The sequence below is a fragment of the Ranitomeya variabilis genome, chromosome 4 (genome assembly GCF_051348905.1).
Source record: "Ranitomeya variabilis isolate aRanVar5 chromosome 4, aRanVar5.hap1, whole genome shotgun sequence".
Lineage (NCBI taxonomy): Eukaryota > Metazoa > Chordata > Amphibia > Anura > Dendrobatidae > Ranitomeya > Ranitomeya variabilis.
The window spans coordinates 707,068,282-707,083,643 of record NC_135235.1 but is presented as its reverse complement, the minus strand read 5'-3'; the positions used below and the strand labels follow the sequence as shown (position 1 = coordinate 707,083,643).

The following is a 15,362-nucleotide window of genomic DNA, read 5'->3' as shown; positions in this document are numbered from 1 at the left end:
TGGCCACATAACTCGTTTTTTATTAAAATACAGTCCTTGATTTCCCGTTTTATCTGGAAGGGGAAAACACCGAGGGTGAGTTACAAGGTTTTATCTAGGCCACGCCAGTTTGGTGGGGTTGGTCTACCCAACCTCCGAAACTATTGCAGGGCGGCCATATTAGTTCGCCTCTTGGACTGGAAATATAAAATTAAATTTAAAAAATGGGTAGAGTTGGAACAAGAATGGTCCGATTTGCCTCTTCAGTATCTTCAGTGGATCCCAAAGCAATATGCTCTTCAACGGGGGAGATTTTCCTTCTTAACCTCAGAGGCTATGAGGGCATGGCACTGCAGTGGGGTGAAGGGGTCCGCTCCTTCTGGGGCCAGCCTTCTTACACCTATTTTTTGCAACCCGGCATTTCCTCCGGGCATTCACAGGAAAGCCTTCATGGGATGGAAATACGAGGATGACATACGGGTTGGTGATATCTTACAGCGTGGCGAGATTCCCACCCTCTGTTCCCTCCAAACCCAATCTCTCTCCACTAAACTTCTATGGTGGGAGTACTTGCAGGTCCGGTCTTTCCTGGCCTCTTTGAATTTGCCTAGGGGTTCGAACTGTAGACTCTCTCCCTTGGAACTGTTGTTTGCCGGTGGTGACGCCCCGAGCAGGGGAATCTCTTCCCTCTACTCAATTTTTTCAACACCTGACTCTGACGCAAGGCTCTATTTCCAGTCTGCTTGGGAGAAGGATTTAGGGCGGACTCTGTCGGATGAGGATTGGGAGCGTTGCTTCCTGATGAACCATAAACTCCCGAGTTCCAGTGAGGCCTCGGAGAAGGGGTATAAACTGCAATATTGGTGGTACCTCACACCTGACAGGTTACACAAATTTTCTCCCTCAATTTCAAACTGCTGCTGGAGGTGTGGAAATGGCATTGGCTCCCTTTTGCATATCTGGTGGGACTGCCCCTTGATTAGAACATTCTGGGACCAAGTGTTCCGAAATTATGGTTTGATCACAGGCAAGCACATCACCGGTACTCCGGAGATGGCATTGCTCTCCATGATTCCCGGTTCGGTGAGATCCCAAAAAAAGGACATCCTTAAATTTTGCCTAGCAGCTGCAAGAACGGTCATCCCCCGCCGATGGCGAGACCCGGTTCCCCCCGATGTTGTGGAGTGGTTTTCAGAATTTGAAACCATCTTTAGGATGGAGGAAATTGAAGCAGACCTTTCAGACAAGGGTCTCCTTCTTAGGTACCTGGACTGAATGGATTCTATTTAAAGATTCTGCTCGTTTCCCTGACCTGTTTACCTGAATACACCTGTCTATTCTACAGTCGATTACTAAGCTACTCTTCCTTTCTTTTCATGTTCTCATTTTAAATATCTTTTCTTGAGCCCCACCTAATTGGGCTCCCCCCTCTATTTTTTCTTCTTTCTATCTCCCCCCTGGGTGAGCTGTTCACCTTCCACCAGCTCGGTGTGATAGGTCTGTACCATGATTCACCAGTTACTTTTATAATGATACCATCTGCGTGCATGTCTCGCTTTAGGGGACATGGGCGAACTGATTTTAGGTATGCTTTACTTTATTTACGGTAATGAAAGTCCTCGCCTGTTGCGGGGGCAAGGAGTCATTGCTTATATGTTAAAGATACCGTAGTCATTCTTGAGGGTTTACTCCCTCTAATTTTTTTTTTTTTCTCTCTTTTTTGTAAGATTTATGCAAGGTTTGTGAATGAGTGTTTTTTTGTGTTACTCTTCTCGAATTGTATATTATAAGAAAAAGTACTTTGATCATTGACGTAGTTTTCAACTACTGTTTTTCTTGTAAAATTCTCTTCTCTTTAATAAAAATATATTTAACCACATAAAACCAAGCACACCATTGTTATTCTTGTGAAATTCCGAATAAGTTTGTGTCACATGACCCTCTTCCCATTAGAAAAAATAAAGTTTGATCCAAAATGGCCAACTTCAAAATGGCCGCCATGGTCACCACCCATCTTGAAAAGTTTTCCCCCTCCCATATACTAATGTGCCACAACCAGGAAGTTGATATCACCAACCATTCCCATTTTATTTAGGTGTATCCATATACATAGCCCACCCTGTACATTTACTCTCAACTTCATCCTTTAACCAATATACATTATTCTGGACTTACACAGGAAACCCTAGTTTTGGGCCACAGTGTTATATGCTGTTTTGCGGTGTGAGATGGGAAGAAGAATAGTCAGGTAGCTAGGTTAGAACCAGGAGGATAGACTAAATATAATCAGAAGGCATGAAAGTAGTCCTTTAACTGGTCGGTATCACAACAATAAACAAATACACAAGCCGGGAGCTGAGCACAGAGAACTGAACTAGAGAATAAGGCTGTATCTGGTAGCTTCCAGCAATATGCTTGAAGCTGTAGTAGCTATATGTGACGTCAGTGACTTCTCAGTCAGAATAGTCAAGGAGTCCCAGGTCAGAAGCCAGGAGGGTACGTCATAAATAGAAGGAAGAGACAAAAGCGTGGTCAGGTAGCGTTCAGAATACCAGGAACATTACAGATCAGAGCAGAAGAGGTTAAACAGATGGATGGTCAGAACGAAGTCCAAGGTCAGGCAATAAAAGATCAACCATACAGAACTCAAGGCACAGGGAACACAAACCTCACTAGCTGAATGTATCTCTGGCTGAGGTCTGGGAGAAACAGCTCAGTTAAGTAACATGGCAATGTCCTGTGATAAAGAAACACTTGGAGACAGTCGACACATCCAGGTCTTAAATTGTATAGCGAGGCTGTCAATCAACACACTGAAAGCTCAGCACGCCCCTGTACCAGATAGGATGGCTGAGCTGTCAGTAACTGCATCCCAGAGACACTGAGGACCGCACATCCCAAAATTCATATGATCTAATTTATCTAAAGCCTCTAGGCAAAAATTTACAAACTGAACATGAAGCTCTTAATTTAACATTCTGATCTGACTGTATGAACCGCAATGCCACGTCACGGTAAACCTCTCAGTGGGTTTCTACCCTAAAAGTTGCAGCGTTGTGTGCTATCCACCATCATAGTGACAGCGCACCAGTACACTGAATCTTCATGACTCCAGGCCTCGCGACCCCACAGGCACTAAACCACAGCAACAATGGCCTCCACACAACACCAACACCAGGTGAATAGATGTAAAAACTCATCTTGCACAAGCTCTCAGACTGTGAACTGAGGGGAAAAATAGGCGGAACCCCTCTTGCAGTCTCCTGCTGTTGAATAGAGCTTTTTCTACAGTTATATCTTTGTGGTTTAATAGGGTGTGGTGCTTTCCAATTGACTGAAGCAGGGAGCAGAGTACTTCAGCTGGACAACACACACCCCGATACTGCCAGACTGGAGGGCACTACTGGTCCCAGGCACCCTAATCTTAGTGGCTGGACAGAGCCTGCACCACCCAGAGCTCCTGGTTCCAACATCTCCTCCATTACCAGCGCTACCTGTAGAATAAATAAGACGGCACCTGGGGTCAGAATCGGATATCGCAGGAGTAGATCCCAGAGAAGATGGGACACACCATTTGCAGAAACCCTAATGACAAAATGGCAGAAAACTAGAGAGTAGAAATTTCCATAAAGTAACTCAGTGTTGGTAATTATAACACTCAGTGAATGAATCACTCAATGAATGAATCTATAGGAGTAGTGACTACTTTCACTCCACAGACACTTTCCTGAAATTAGCACACACTTGATGTTGGAGAGTGAAAATTGCACAGTTGCCATTTTATAACCCAACACATAGTGCCCAGATTGTGCTCCAGGAGACACACACACACACACACACACACACACCGTAAATTAAGTATTTTTTTCTCACTATAGTAATGCCAAATACATGTATGCTAGATGTGGTTTGGGCACACTGTAAAGCTCAGAAGTGAGGGAGAAGATTTGACTTTGGGAAGGCGAATATTTCTGGATTGGTTTATGGAAGCCATGTTGTTCTCCAAAAGCATTTGAGTTCCCAATAATGTGGACACCTCTGTTTTTCCATTGACAGATGATAGCCTTGAATGAAGACTTGTTTTTTGTAAGATGAGTAAAGGCAGAATGAACAGATGGTTGATCACCATGCTCTACTGGTTCATTCTATAACAACTGTCATTGTCTTAGTGAATAACAATTTTGTTGCATAACTTGCCATTTCTACAGACATTTTAAGTAGAAATGTTCAAAAATATAAATCTCATTTTATTAAAAAATAATTGGTTTTATTATTGGCAGATGACTGTACCAGGAGATCAGAGCTGACATCTTCAATTTCTAAATCAGATGATCTTGAGATCCCACAGGACACAACTGAAGTGAATTCCATTACTCCAGATATACTATCAACTGATCCGATGGAACAAGTCCTGTCTTCTGATTCATTACTGACTACTAAGGAAAATCAAAATCACAAAATAAGCATTAAAAATCAAACTGCTCCTAAAGCAAATAGGCCATTTTCACGTTCAGAATGTGGAAATTGTTTTCCCCTCGAAAGGTCTTTTCTTAAACATCAAAAAATTCATACAGCAGAGGACAGATTTTCTTGTACCAAGTGTGGGAGATGTTTTAACCATAAATTAACTCTTCTTAAGCACCAGAGAACTCACACAGGGGAGAAAGCATTTTCATGTTTAGAATGTGGGAAATGTTTTAACATGAAAGCGCATCCTAATTGCCACCAGAGAACTCACACAAGGGAGAAGCCTTTTTCATGTCCAGAATGTGGGAAATGTTTTGTAAAGAAATCATGTCTTCTTAGGCACCAAAGAATTCACACAGGGGAGAAGCCATTTTCATGTTCAGAATGTGGGAAATGTTTTTTATGGAAATCAAATCTTGTTATCCACCAGAGAAATCACACAGAGGAGAAGCTATTTTCATGTTCAGTATGTGGGAAATGTTTTAACCATAAATCAGATTTTGTTAAACACCAGAGAATCCACACAGGGGAGAAGCCTTTTTCCTGTTCAGAATGTGGGAAATGTTTTAACCAGAAATCATATTTGATTAAGCACCAGAGAACCCACACAGGGGAGAAGCCTTTTTCCTGTTCAGAATGTGGGAAATGTTTTACCCGGAAAGAGCATCTTGATGGCCACCAGAAAACCCACACAGGGGAGAAGCCGTTTTCCTGTTCAGAATGTGGGAAATGTTTTAACCGGAAACAGCATCTTGATGGCCACCAGAGAACCCACACAGGGGAGAAGCCTTTCTCCTGTTCAGAATGTGGGAAATGTTTTACCCGGAAATCAGAATTGGTTAAGCACCTAAGAACCCACACAGGAGAGAAGCCTTTTTCCTGTTCAGAATGTGGGAAATGTTTTAATCGGAAAGGGCATCTTGTTGGCCACCAGAGAATCCACACAGGGGAGAAGCCCTTTTCCTGTTCAGAATGTGGGAAATGTTTTAACCAAAAAAAGCATCTTGAGGGCCACAAGAGAACCCACACTGGAGAGAAGCCCTTTTCCTGTTCAGAATGTGGAAAATGTTTTAACCAAAAAAAGCATCTTGTTGGCCACCAGAGAATCCACACAGGGGAGAAGCCCTTTTCCTGTTCAGAATGTGGGAAATGTTTTAACCAAAAAAAGCATCTTGAGGGCCACAAGAGAACCCACACTGGAGAGAAGCCCTTTTCCTGTTCAGAATGTGGGAAATGTTTTAACTGTAAATCAGATTTAGTTAAGCACCAGAGAACCCATACAGGGGAGAAGCCTTTTTCCTGTTCAGAATGCAAAAAATGTTTTAGCCAGAAATCATATCTTGCTAAGCACCAGAAAACTCATACAGGGGAGAAACCTTTTTCCTGTTCAGAATGTGGGAAATGTTTTAACCGAAAAGAGCATCTTGAGGGCCATCACAGAACCCACACAAGAGAGAGACCTTTTTCCTGTTCAGAATGTGGTAAATGTTTTAACCGTCAATATGATTTGGTTACGCACCAGAGAACCCACACAGGAGAGAAACCCTTTTCATGTTTAGAATGTGGGAAATATTTTAACCGAAAAAAGCATCTTGAGAGCCACCAGAGAACCCACACAGAGAAGAAGCCTTTTTCCTGTAGAGAATGTGGCAAATGCTTTAGCCAGAAATCATTTCTTGTTAAGCACCAGAGAACCCACACAGGGGAGAAGCCTTTTTCCTGTTCAGAATGTGGAAAGTATTTTAACCATACATGGAGTCTTGTTATACACCATCAGAGAACCCACACAGGGGAGAAGCTTTTCTAATGTTCAGAATGTAGGAACATTTTTGTGAAGAAATCAGTTCTTGGTCACCAATCAATTCACACAGGGGAGAAGCCTTTTTATATTCTTAATGTTGGAAATGTTTTACATGTAAATGAACTCTTAATAATTAATCATCAGAGAAGTTACACAGGTCAGAAGCCTTTTTCATGTTCAGAATGTTGGGAATGTTTTAACTGAAAATTGTATTTTCTTAAAGAGGTTGTCTATTACTATGGCAACCCTTTGTCATTCCTCATGTTTGGCCAGCACCATTCCAGCGTTATTGGCGCTCCCGTTCACGGTGCTCCTGTGAGGTTGTTACATAACACGAGCCCTGCGCCCAATCAGCCACAGCTTCACCGTTCCCGCCTTCGGATGTATTGAGCATTAACAGTAAGCCAGGCTGTACTCTGATTTCCTCTTCTTGTTCGATTTGTCCGAAAATGGGGACAGTGATGCCAGCTCTGAATGGGCGCAGGGATCACATTACTTAATAACCTCGCATGAGCACAAGTGCCGACACTGCTGGAACGGCACTAGCATGGGAAGTTTGTATAATTGTTTTTATTTTTTAATAGGACCAAACATGAGGAATGAGAAGGGGGTGTCCAAGAAGTGGACAACCTTTTAAACATCAAAAATACCACACAGAGAGAAGCCATTATCATATATAGAGAGTGAAAAATGAATTACTGGAAAATCGTATTTTGGTGACCATCAAAAATAACTCAGATGGGAAGAAACTATATATGTTATTGACAAATTGTAGAAAAACATAACAGTCGTGTAATTAAATGAAAATATGAAATTACTTTAGCACTTACTGTATTTCTTGGACACACTTTTATCAAGAAAAAATCTTGCTAATAGAGATGAGCAAACCTTTCAAGGTTCGGTTCGGATTCGTCAAACGGACCAATGTTTGTCAAATGTAACCAAACCTCATTCAATTCAATGATAGACAATCCAAACGCATAGACAACCCCTTCACGGGATGGGGGGTGAAGTTGCCCAAAATGCCCAAATTACGGGCAGACACCTGGCAAAATGGTATCAATTGACCCACAGTACACATTTGATAATGGTACAGCAGCAGCCATCCGTGGGCCATCCATGGGCATTGGGGTCTGGGTCAGCATTTACAAATTTGAATTTAAGTTTAAAGTAAGATGAGGTGGGTGTGGGACCAGTTGCACAGGCACACTCAGGTGGTTCAAATATCAGCTTGGTAGGCCACAAATGTTATAAAAATGTAAAGATAGTAACACAGGTAGTTGACTGAAACTAAGTGCAGGCATGCCAGTCTGGGAGCCCTACTGCTACAGGCAACACACATGATGGAGACCCAACTTTGAGTCCAAAAATTATGAGCAGACCCCAGGAAAAGTGTCACAAATTGACCCACACTTGAAATTTTATATTGGCGCAGCAGTCAGGCAGTGGCCATGCATGAGACAGGGTCTGTTCCAGCAGTTACACCTTTTGAAATTAAGTTGACATTAAGAGGTGTGTGAGGGACCAGTGTAGGCCTGCTGTGCTAGGAGCCCTGACAAATTCAGGCAACACACGTGAAGGAGACCCAACTTGGAGTCCAAACATTTCCAAAAATTAGGGGCCAACACCAGGAAAAGTGGCATTAGTTGACCCACAGTAAAAAAAATTATAATGGCACAACAGCAGTCAGCCATGTGCATACATGAGGGATCAGGGTCTGGACCAGCATTTACAGCTTGAAATTGAAGTTTCAATGAAGACAAGGTGGGTGAGGGACCGGTGTAATCCTTCTTTGCAGAGAGTCCTGATGCCTCATGCAACAGCTTAAATGTGATTTTTGATCAGCCACACTCAGGTGGCACAAATATCAGCTTGGTATACCAGAAATGTTATAAAAATTTAAGTATAGTAACACAGGTAGTTGACTGAAAGTAAGTACAGGCCTGCCGGTATGGGAGCCCTACTGCTAGAGGCAGCACACATGAAGAAGACCCAACTTGGAGTACAAATATTTCCCAAAATTGACATACACCACTAAAGTGTCATCAATAGTGTTGAGCGATACCGTCCGATACTTGAAAGTATCGGTATCGGATAGTATCGGCCGATACCCGAAAAGTATCGGATATCGCCGATACCGATACCCGAGACCAATACAAGTCAATGGGACACCAAGTATCGGAAGGTATCCTGATGGTTCCCAGGGTCTGAAGGAGAGGAAACTCTCCTTCAGGCCCTGGGATCCATATTAATGTGTAAAATAAAGAATAACAATAAAAAATATTGATATACTCACCTCTCCGACGGAGCCTGGACATTACCGATGTAACCGGCAGCCTCCGTTCCTAAAAATGAGCGCTTGAAAGACCTTAGATGACGTCGCGGCTTGTGATTGGTCGCGTGGCGGTCATGTGACCGCTCACGTGACCAATCACAAGCCGCGACGTCATCTAAGGTCTTTCAAGCGCTTGAAAGACCTTAGATGACGTCGCGGCTTGTGAGTGGTCGCTCCGTCGGAGAGGTGAGTATATCAATATTTTTTATTTTTATTCTTTATTTTACACATTAATATCGATCTCGATACCGATTCCCGATATCACAAAAGTATCGGAATTCCGATACCGCAAATATCCGCCGATACCCGATACTTGCGGTATCGGAATGCTCAACACTAGTCATCAATTTCCCAAAGTAGAAATATTATAATTGTGCAGTTTTTTGGAAACTTCTATTACTGTACTGTCTACTCCACTCCCTTTCTTTGGCAGCCGCACAGCTGTATTATTATTATTTATTGTTATACAGCCATTTATATGAAAAGGAGTATATATAATAAAAACAAGTACAAAAATCTTAAATAATACAAGTCACTGACTGCTACTGGAGGAAAGAGGACCTTGCCTGTGAGGGATCAAAGTCTACAAAGGATGGGTGAGTATACAATAGGTGATGGTAGAGCTGCTTGTGCAGCGGTATGGTGGAGCCATGGTTAGTGTAGGTATATTTCCCTTGTCAGAAGAGGTATTTCTTCCGGTTCCTTTTGAAGGTTTCCGTGGTGAGAGTATGATATGTTGGGGGTACACAGTTCCATGGTAGATGGGATCTACGTGAGAAATCTAGTATGTGGTTGTGGGTAGAACAGATAAAAGGTGTAGTGCAGCAGGGTTGGTGCAGTGCAACAAATAGGCAGGGACCACATAAAAGTTCAAAGCAAACGTCTTTTAATGTCCAAAGAAACTCACAACTGGAAAACAAATGGTATCCTCCAGATCGAAGCCGGGATGTCAAGACAGTCAATCTCTGAGACCGGTTGCCATGGGTGACTGCACCACCGTGTAATGGTGAGGGGGCGCCAGGTGTTCGCATCCCTTGGCTCTGTGTTACTGTACACCTAAGCCAGATGTTGCAGAGCCACCTGCTCTGCAGTTTGCAAACCAACACAGACACACCCAACCTTTTGCTGCAGGGTTTTTAAATGGAATCTGTGGCCATGGGCCTCTTGTAAGACCCGGCCTGGAGGGAGCAAACTGCCCCACTACCATCCTGTAGTTCACTCTAAAAATAGAAGCCCATGCCGGGTTTTCTTAAATCTGCCTTGGACAAACAGCTTGTCCAAGACCAAACTCACTTTTATTCTGCATTGCAACCACCGCTATATCTGTGACTGCAATGCACTCCAGCGGTCTAAATACGCTTCTATGTGCATCCTGGGGAACACATAGCAACCCTCATATATAACACCTGTCACTGCGTCACATACGCCCCTCTGTTCAAACTTGTGGGGTTGAACATTTGTCACCATACATGGGGCCCGTGACAGGGCATCCGCATTTCCATGAGACTTCCCTGCGCGAAGTTCCACTGTCAAATTAAAATTCTGCAATGATAGAAACCATCTGATGACCAAAGCATTCCTCTGCTTGGCATTTCTCATCTATACCAAGGGTGAATGATCTGTCACCAAGCGAAATGGCTGAACAAGTAAATAATAGCGTAGGGATTCCAAGGCCCACTTAATGGTGAGACACTCCTTCTCCACTACGCTAAAATTTTTCTCGGCCAGGGTGAGTTTCCGACTTAGGTAGGTGACCAGATGTTCCTCCCTGTTCACCTCCTGCAACAGGACCGCTCCTAGGCCCACGTTAAAGGCATCTGTCTGCATGATGAAGCGTTTCTGGAACTTGGGGCTAATGAGAATGGGCTGTCTGCACAGCGCCACCTTCACGGATTCAACGAAACTGGGAAAGAAAGCACAATAGGGTCTTAACTGGTAGCAAAAAGGTGACAGGAAAGGGATACACTCACTTTATACAGTTGCTACAAAGCAATATGTATCTGGCATGACATACATATCAGCTGCTGCAAGGACATCGGTCACTAGAAGGACCAAACAATACAAAACGGTTGGGAGGTAGCTGTCACCTTTGCGCTGCTGCTGAAGAATACACAATGGTTTCCAACAGATAAAATGTATTCATAGAAATAGGTTTACAGGGTCAACTCGTTTCAAGGCCGCACCGGACCTCTTTATCAGGACAGAAACCTAGTGTCGAGGAATTGTGGTTCTCTTATACTGTATACTTTTGAAAAACCCCGCCAAACCGGGCACATGACAGTGTCAAAGTTCAGCAGAGTCACATGACGACTGTTAGTTGTAGATCTAAAATAACAATAATTTATCACCTGTATTCCACACCTTAAATGAACATGAAAAGTAAAATATCAATGACAAAATTTATTCTTTGAAAGCATTGGAATAAATGGCTTATGAAAATATATGTGTCTGTGTAACAGGGGTGATAGAAACTCAAAAAACAGCACATACAGGCTGTAGAGCCCGAATCATGACATTGACCATTGTGCTATCGTAGAGATGCTCTTAACTTTATGATCAGAGAAACAAACAGGGAACTGCTGCATCATAACCAATATATCTTGGGAGATGTCTGGTAAAGCCAACATTGTGAAGAACTACTTCACACTGGCATCTCTCTGGGATGTGAGCGGAGGAAGGAATTTCATTATAAGATGCAGAGAATTTAGAAATAGTGTTGTGTCTGAAGCGCTGTGGTTCCACATCAAGAACAGTGAATTTTACCACCCCAGTTCCCTTGACAGATGTGTGGGTGAGTGCTTAAACCAGAAGCTGAAGGGAGGGAGACTAAAGGTACCTTCACACTAAGCGACTTTGCAGCGAGAACAATGACGATCCGTGACGTTGCAGCGATCTGGATAGCAATATCGTTGTGTTTGACACGCAGCAGCGATCTAGATCCCGCTGTGATATCGCTGGTCGGAGCTAGAAATCCAGACCTTTATTTCGTCGCTTGATGACCCGCTGTCATCGCTGTATTGGCGTGTGTGACGCCGATACAGCGATGTGTTCACTTGTAACCAGGGTAAATATTGGGTTACTAAGCGCAGGGCCGTGCTTAGTAACCCGATATTTACCCTGGTTACCATTGTAAAAGTAAAAAAAAAAAAGTACATACTCACCTTCTGATGTCTGTTACGCGCTGCTGCTCAGAGCTTCCTGCACTGACTGTGTCAGCGCCGGCCGGCCGTAAAGCAGAGCACAGCGGTGACGTCACCGCTGTGCTCAGTTTTTGCCGGCACTGACATAGTCAGTGCAGGAAGCTCTGAGCAGCAGCGCTTAACCCTGTGTACGCCGGGGGACGTGACAGACATCAGAAGGTGAGTATGTAGTGGGGGGTTTTTTACTTTTACAATGGTAACCAGGGTAAATATCGGGTTAACCCGATATTTACCCGGGTGCTGCAGGGGGACTTCGGCATCGTTGAAGACAGTTTCAACAATGCCGAAGTCGTTCCCCTGATCGTTGGTCGCTGGAGAGAGCTGTCTGTGTGACAGCTCCCCAGCGACCTAAACAGCGACGCTGCAGCGATCGGCTCATTGTCTATATCGCTGCAGCGTCGCTTAGTGTGACGGTACCTTAAGGAAAGAACATGCTGATGGAATTTGGCTCAGTGGAATCGAGGACACAGTGAGAGATAAAAAGATGTGAGATATGGGTTCAAGACCGGGTAAGTGTATGTGTCTGTTAGAAACACTTTTGATGACCTTCAGGTAAAGAAAGAACTTCCATTTGTTGATAAGTGAAACTGAGGGAGCAAAGAACAATCCCTGTTTGTTGCTAGGTGAACATGAGGTCCACAAAGTGAACTGATATGAATATACAAGGGAAAATAGTTACCAAATAACTTGTGTGAGAAATGAAGGGGATTATAGGAAAGTACCCGTGATTTCATTCAGACCATTGGGAGTGAGTGTGCCCAGTTTATATAGCCAATAAATCTAATTGTTCTATACGATTGTGCACATTTAGTGGAATCTCCTCTATTGGGAATATTCTTAACTCTTTGCAATCTTTGTTGTGTTTGGTGGTACAGTGCCGTGACAGACCATGTTTTAGGAACCCTTTTAGTATATTGGACCTATATGAATTTAACCGTTTGTGGAGGGGTTGGGTGGTCCTCCCCACATAGAATTTTTGACAGCTGCAAATAGTAACATAAACAATGAAAGAATTACAGGACATGGGGCTTCTAAAGTAAACAGTCTCACAGGTTTGTGGAATGGTGAATTGTGATAGACCAGCACAAATAGCGTGACAACACAAGCAAATTCTGTTTGCAATTGTGATCTTATTTGTCCTGATGATTACTGACTGCATGCTGATCCTTTTCACTGATTTTGATAGAAGCCAGAACATTTTTTAGTGTGGGGATTTTCTGAAAGTAAGAGGAGGATTTTTTGGTTGTAGTTTTGTTAGAATAGCATCATTCCATATAATGTGCCAGTGATCCTGAATCACTTTTTGGACATTTTTATGTTGATTATTTTAAGTGGTGATGAAGTTCTATTAAAAACTATTATGTTTTTCTATCTTTGCTTATTCCAAAACAGATTCTTGTTCAATATTTCTGGAATTATTATAGGCACATCTGATAAATTTACTCGGGTATTTTTGTTCAACAAATCTTTTTTTTTAATAATATCAGTTTCTAAAGTGCAATTCCTCCTAATCTTTCTAAATTGGTTTTGGGGTATGTTGTACAGCCATTTGGAGTAATGTCCACTACTGACGTGAATGTATCTGTTTGCATCCACTTTTTTAAAAAGGTTTTTTGTACAGATACGGTTGAAAACTGATGGATCCAAAGAATCTATAGATATCTAGTCTATTTTTGAGGAGAAAGAAAGACCTCAATTGTTAGAATTGAGCTCTTTAACGAAAACCTCCACATCGGACATGGAATTGACCCAAATAATAAATCATCTATATATCTTTTATACAGAATAAGGCTGCCGTCACACTATCAGTATTTGGTCAGTATTTTACATCCTTATTTGTAAGCCAAAACCAGGCATGGAACAATTAGAGGAAAAGTATAATAGAAACATATGCACCACTTCTGCATTTATCACCCACTCCTGGTTTTGGCTTACAAATACTGATGTAAAATACTGACCAAATACTGATATTGTGACTTCAGCCTAATATTCTTTTTATAGGGTTCTTTGTTAACCCCTTAACCCCCAAGGGTGGTTTGCATGTTAATGACCGGGCCAATTTTTACAATTCTGGCCACTGTCCCTTTATGAGGTAATAACTCTGGAACGCTTCAACGGATCCCGGTGATTCTGACATTGTTTTCTTGCGACATATTGTTCTTCATGTTAGTGGTAAAATTTCCTCGATATTACTTGCGTTTAGTTGTGAAAAAAATGGAAATTTGGTGAAAATTTTAAAAACTTCGCAATTTTCCAACTTTGAATTTTTCTGCCCTTAAGGGTATGTGCACACGTCAGGATTTTGTCAGGATTTTTCATCAGGTTTTGTAGCCAAAACCAGGAGTGGGTGATAAATGCAGAAGTGGTGCATATGTTTCTATTATACTTTTCCTCTAATTGTTCCACTCCTGGTTTTGGCTACAAATCCTGATGAAAAATCCTGACAAAATCCTGACGTGTGCACATACCCTCAATCTTTTGTTAGGAAGTTATGAGAGTTAAAAGTTGACCAGCAATTTCTCATTTTTACAGCACCAATTTTTTTTAGGGACCACATCACATTTGAAGTCACTTTGATTGGTCTATATAATAGAAAATACCCAAAAATGACACCATTCTAAAAATTGCACCCCTCAAGGTGCTCAAAACCACATTCAAGAAGTTTAGTAACTCTTCAGGTGCTTCACAAGAATTTTTGGAATGTCTAAAAAAAAATGAACATTTAACTTTTTTCACAAAAAATTAATTCAGATCCAATTTGTTTTATTTTACCAAGGGCGACAGAAGAAATGGGACCCCAAAAGTTACTGGACAATTTGTTCTGAGTACAGCGATACTCCATATGTGGGGGTAAACCACTGTTTGGGCACATGACAGAGCTCGGAAGGGAAAGAGCGCCGTTTGACTTGACTTGATGCAAAATTGGCTGGAATTGAGAGAGGACGCCATGTGGCTTTTGGAGAGCCACTGATGTGCCTAAAAAATAGAAACCCCCCACAAGTGACACAATTTTGGAATGTAGACCCCCTAAGGAACTTATCTAGACATGTGGTGAGCACTTTGAACCCCCAAGTGCTTTACAGACGTTTATAATGTAGAGCCGTAAAAATAAAAATCATATTTTTTCACAAAAATGATCTTTTCGCCCCCAATTTTTTATTTTCCCAAGGGTAACAGGAGAAATTTGACCCTAAAAGTTGTGCAATTTGTCCTGAGTACGCTGTTACCCTATATTTGGGGGTAAACCACTGCTTGGGCGCATGGCAGAGCTCGGAAGGGAAGGAGCGCCGTTTGACTTTTCAATGCAAAATTGTCTGGAATTGAGATAGGACGCCATGTCACGTTTGGAGAGCCCCGGATATGCCTAAACAGTGGAAACCCCCACAAGTGACACCATTTTGGAAAGTAGACCCCCTAAGGAGCTTATCTATATTCCAAGTCCTGCAGGAACAAAAAAGTGGAATAACACGTGATCAAAAAGACAGATATAAGTAACCATGGTACCGCTGAAAACGTCATCTTGTCCGGCAAAAAACGAGCTGCCATACCGCATCATCAGCAAAAAAATAAAAAAGTTACA

General features: G+C 42.4%; 2 protein-coding genes across 4 annotated transcripts in view; both read left to right on the top strand.

Annotated features, from left to right (window-relative positions):
• Positions 1-7,063, top strand: part of LOC143766490 (uncharacterized) — a 491,244-nt gene extending 484,181 nt beyond the window's left edge. For 2 of the 3 annotated variants that reach the window (XM_077254207.1, XM_077254210.1), the window contains exon 9: positions 4,260-7,063. In XM_077254207.1, coding sequence (XP_077110322.1) covers positions 4,260-6,253 — 1,994 coding nt within the window. In that variant the 3' untranslated portion in view covers positions 6,254-7,063. The remainder of the gene's footprint in view (positions 1-4,259) is intronic. The other variant, XM_077254211.1, reaches the window with a different exon arrangement.
• LOC143766501 (uncharacterized) overlaps positions 1-15,362 on the top strand; it is a 149,026-nt gene that overhangs the window by 35,465 nt on the left and 98,199 nt on the right. The window lies entirely within an intron of this gene.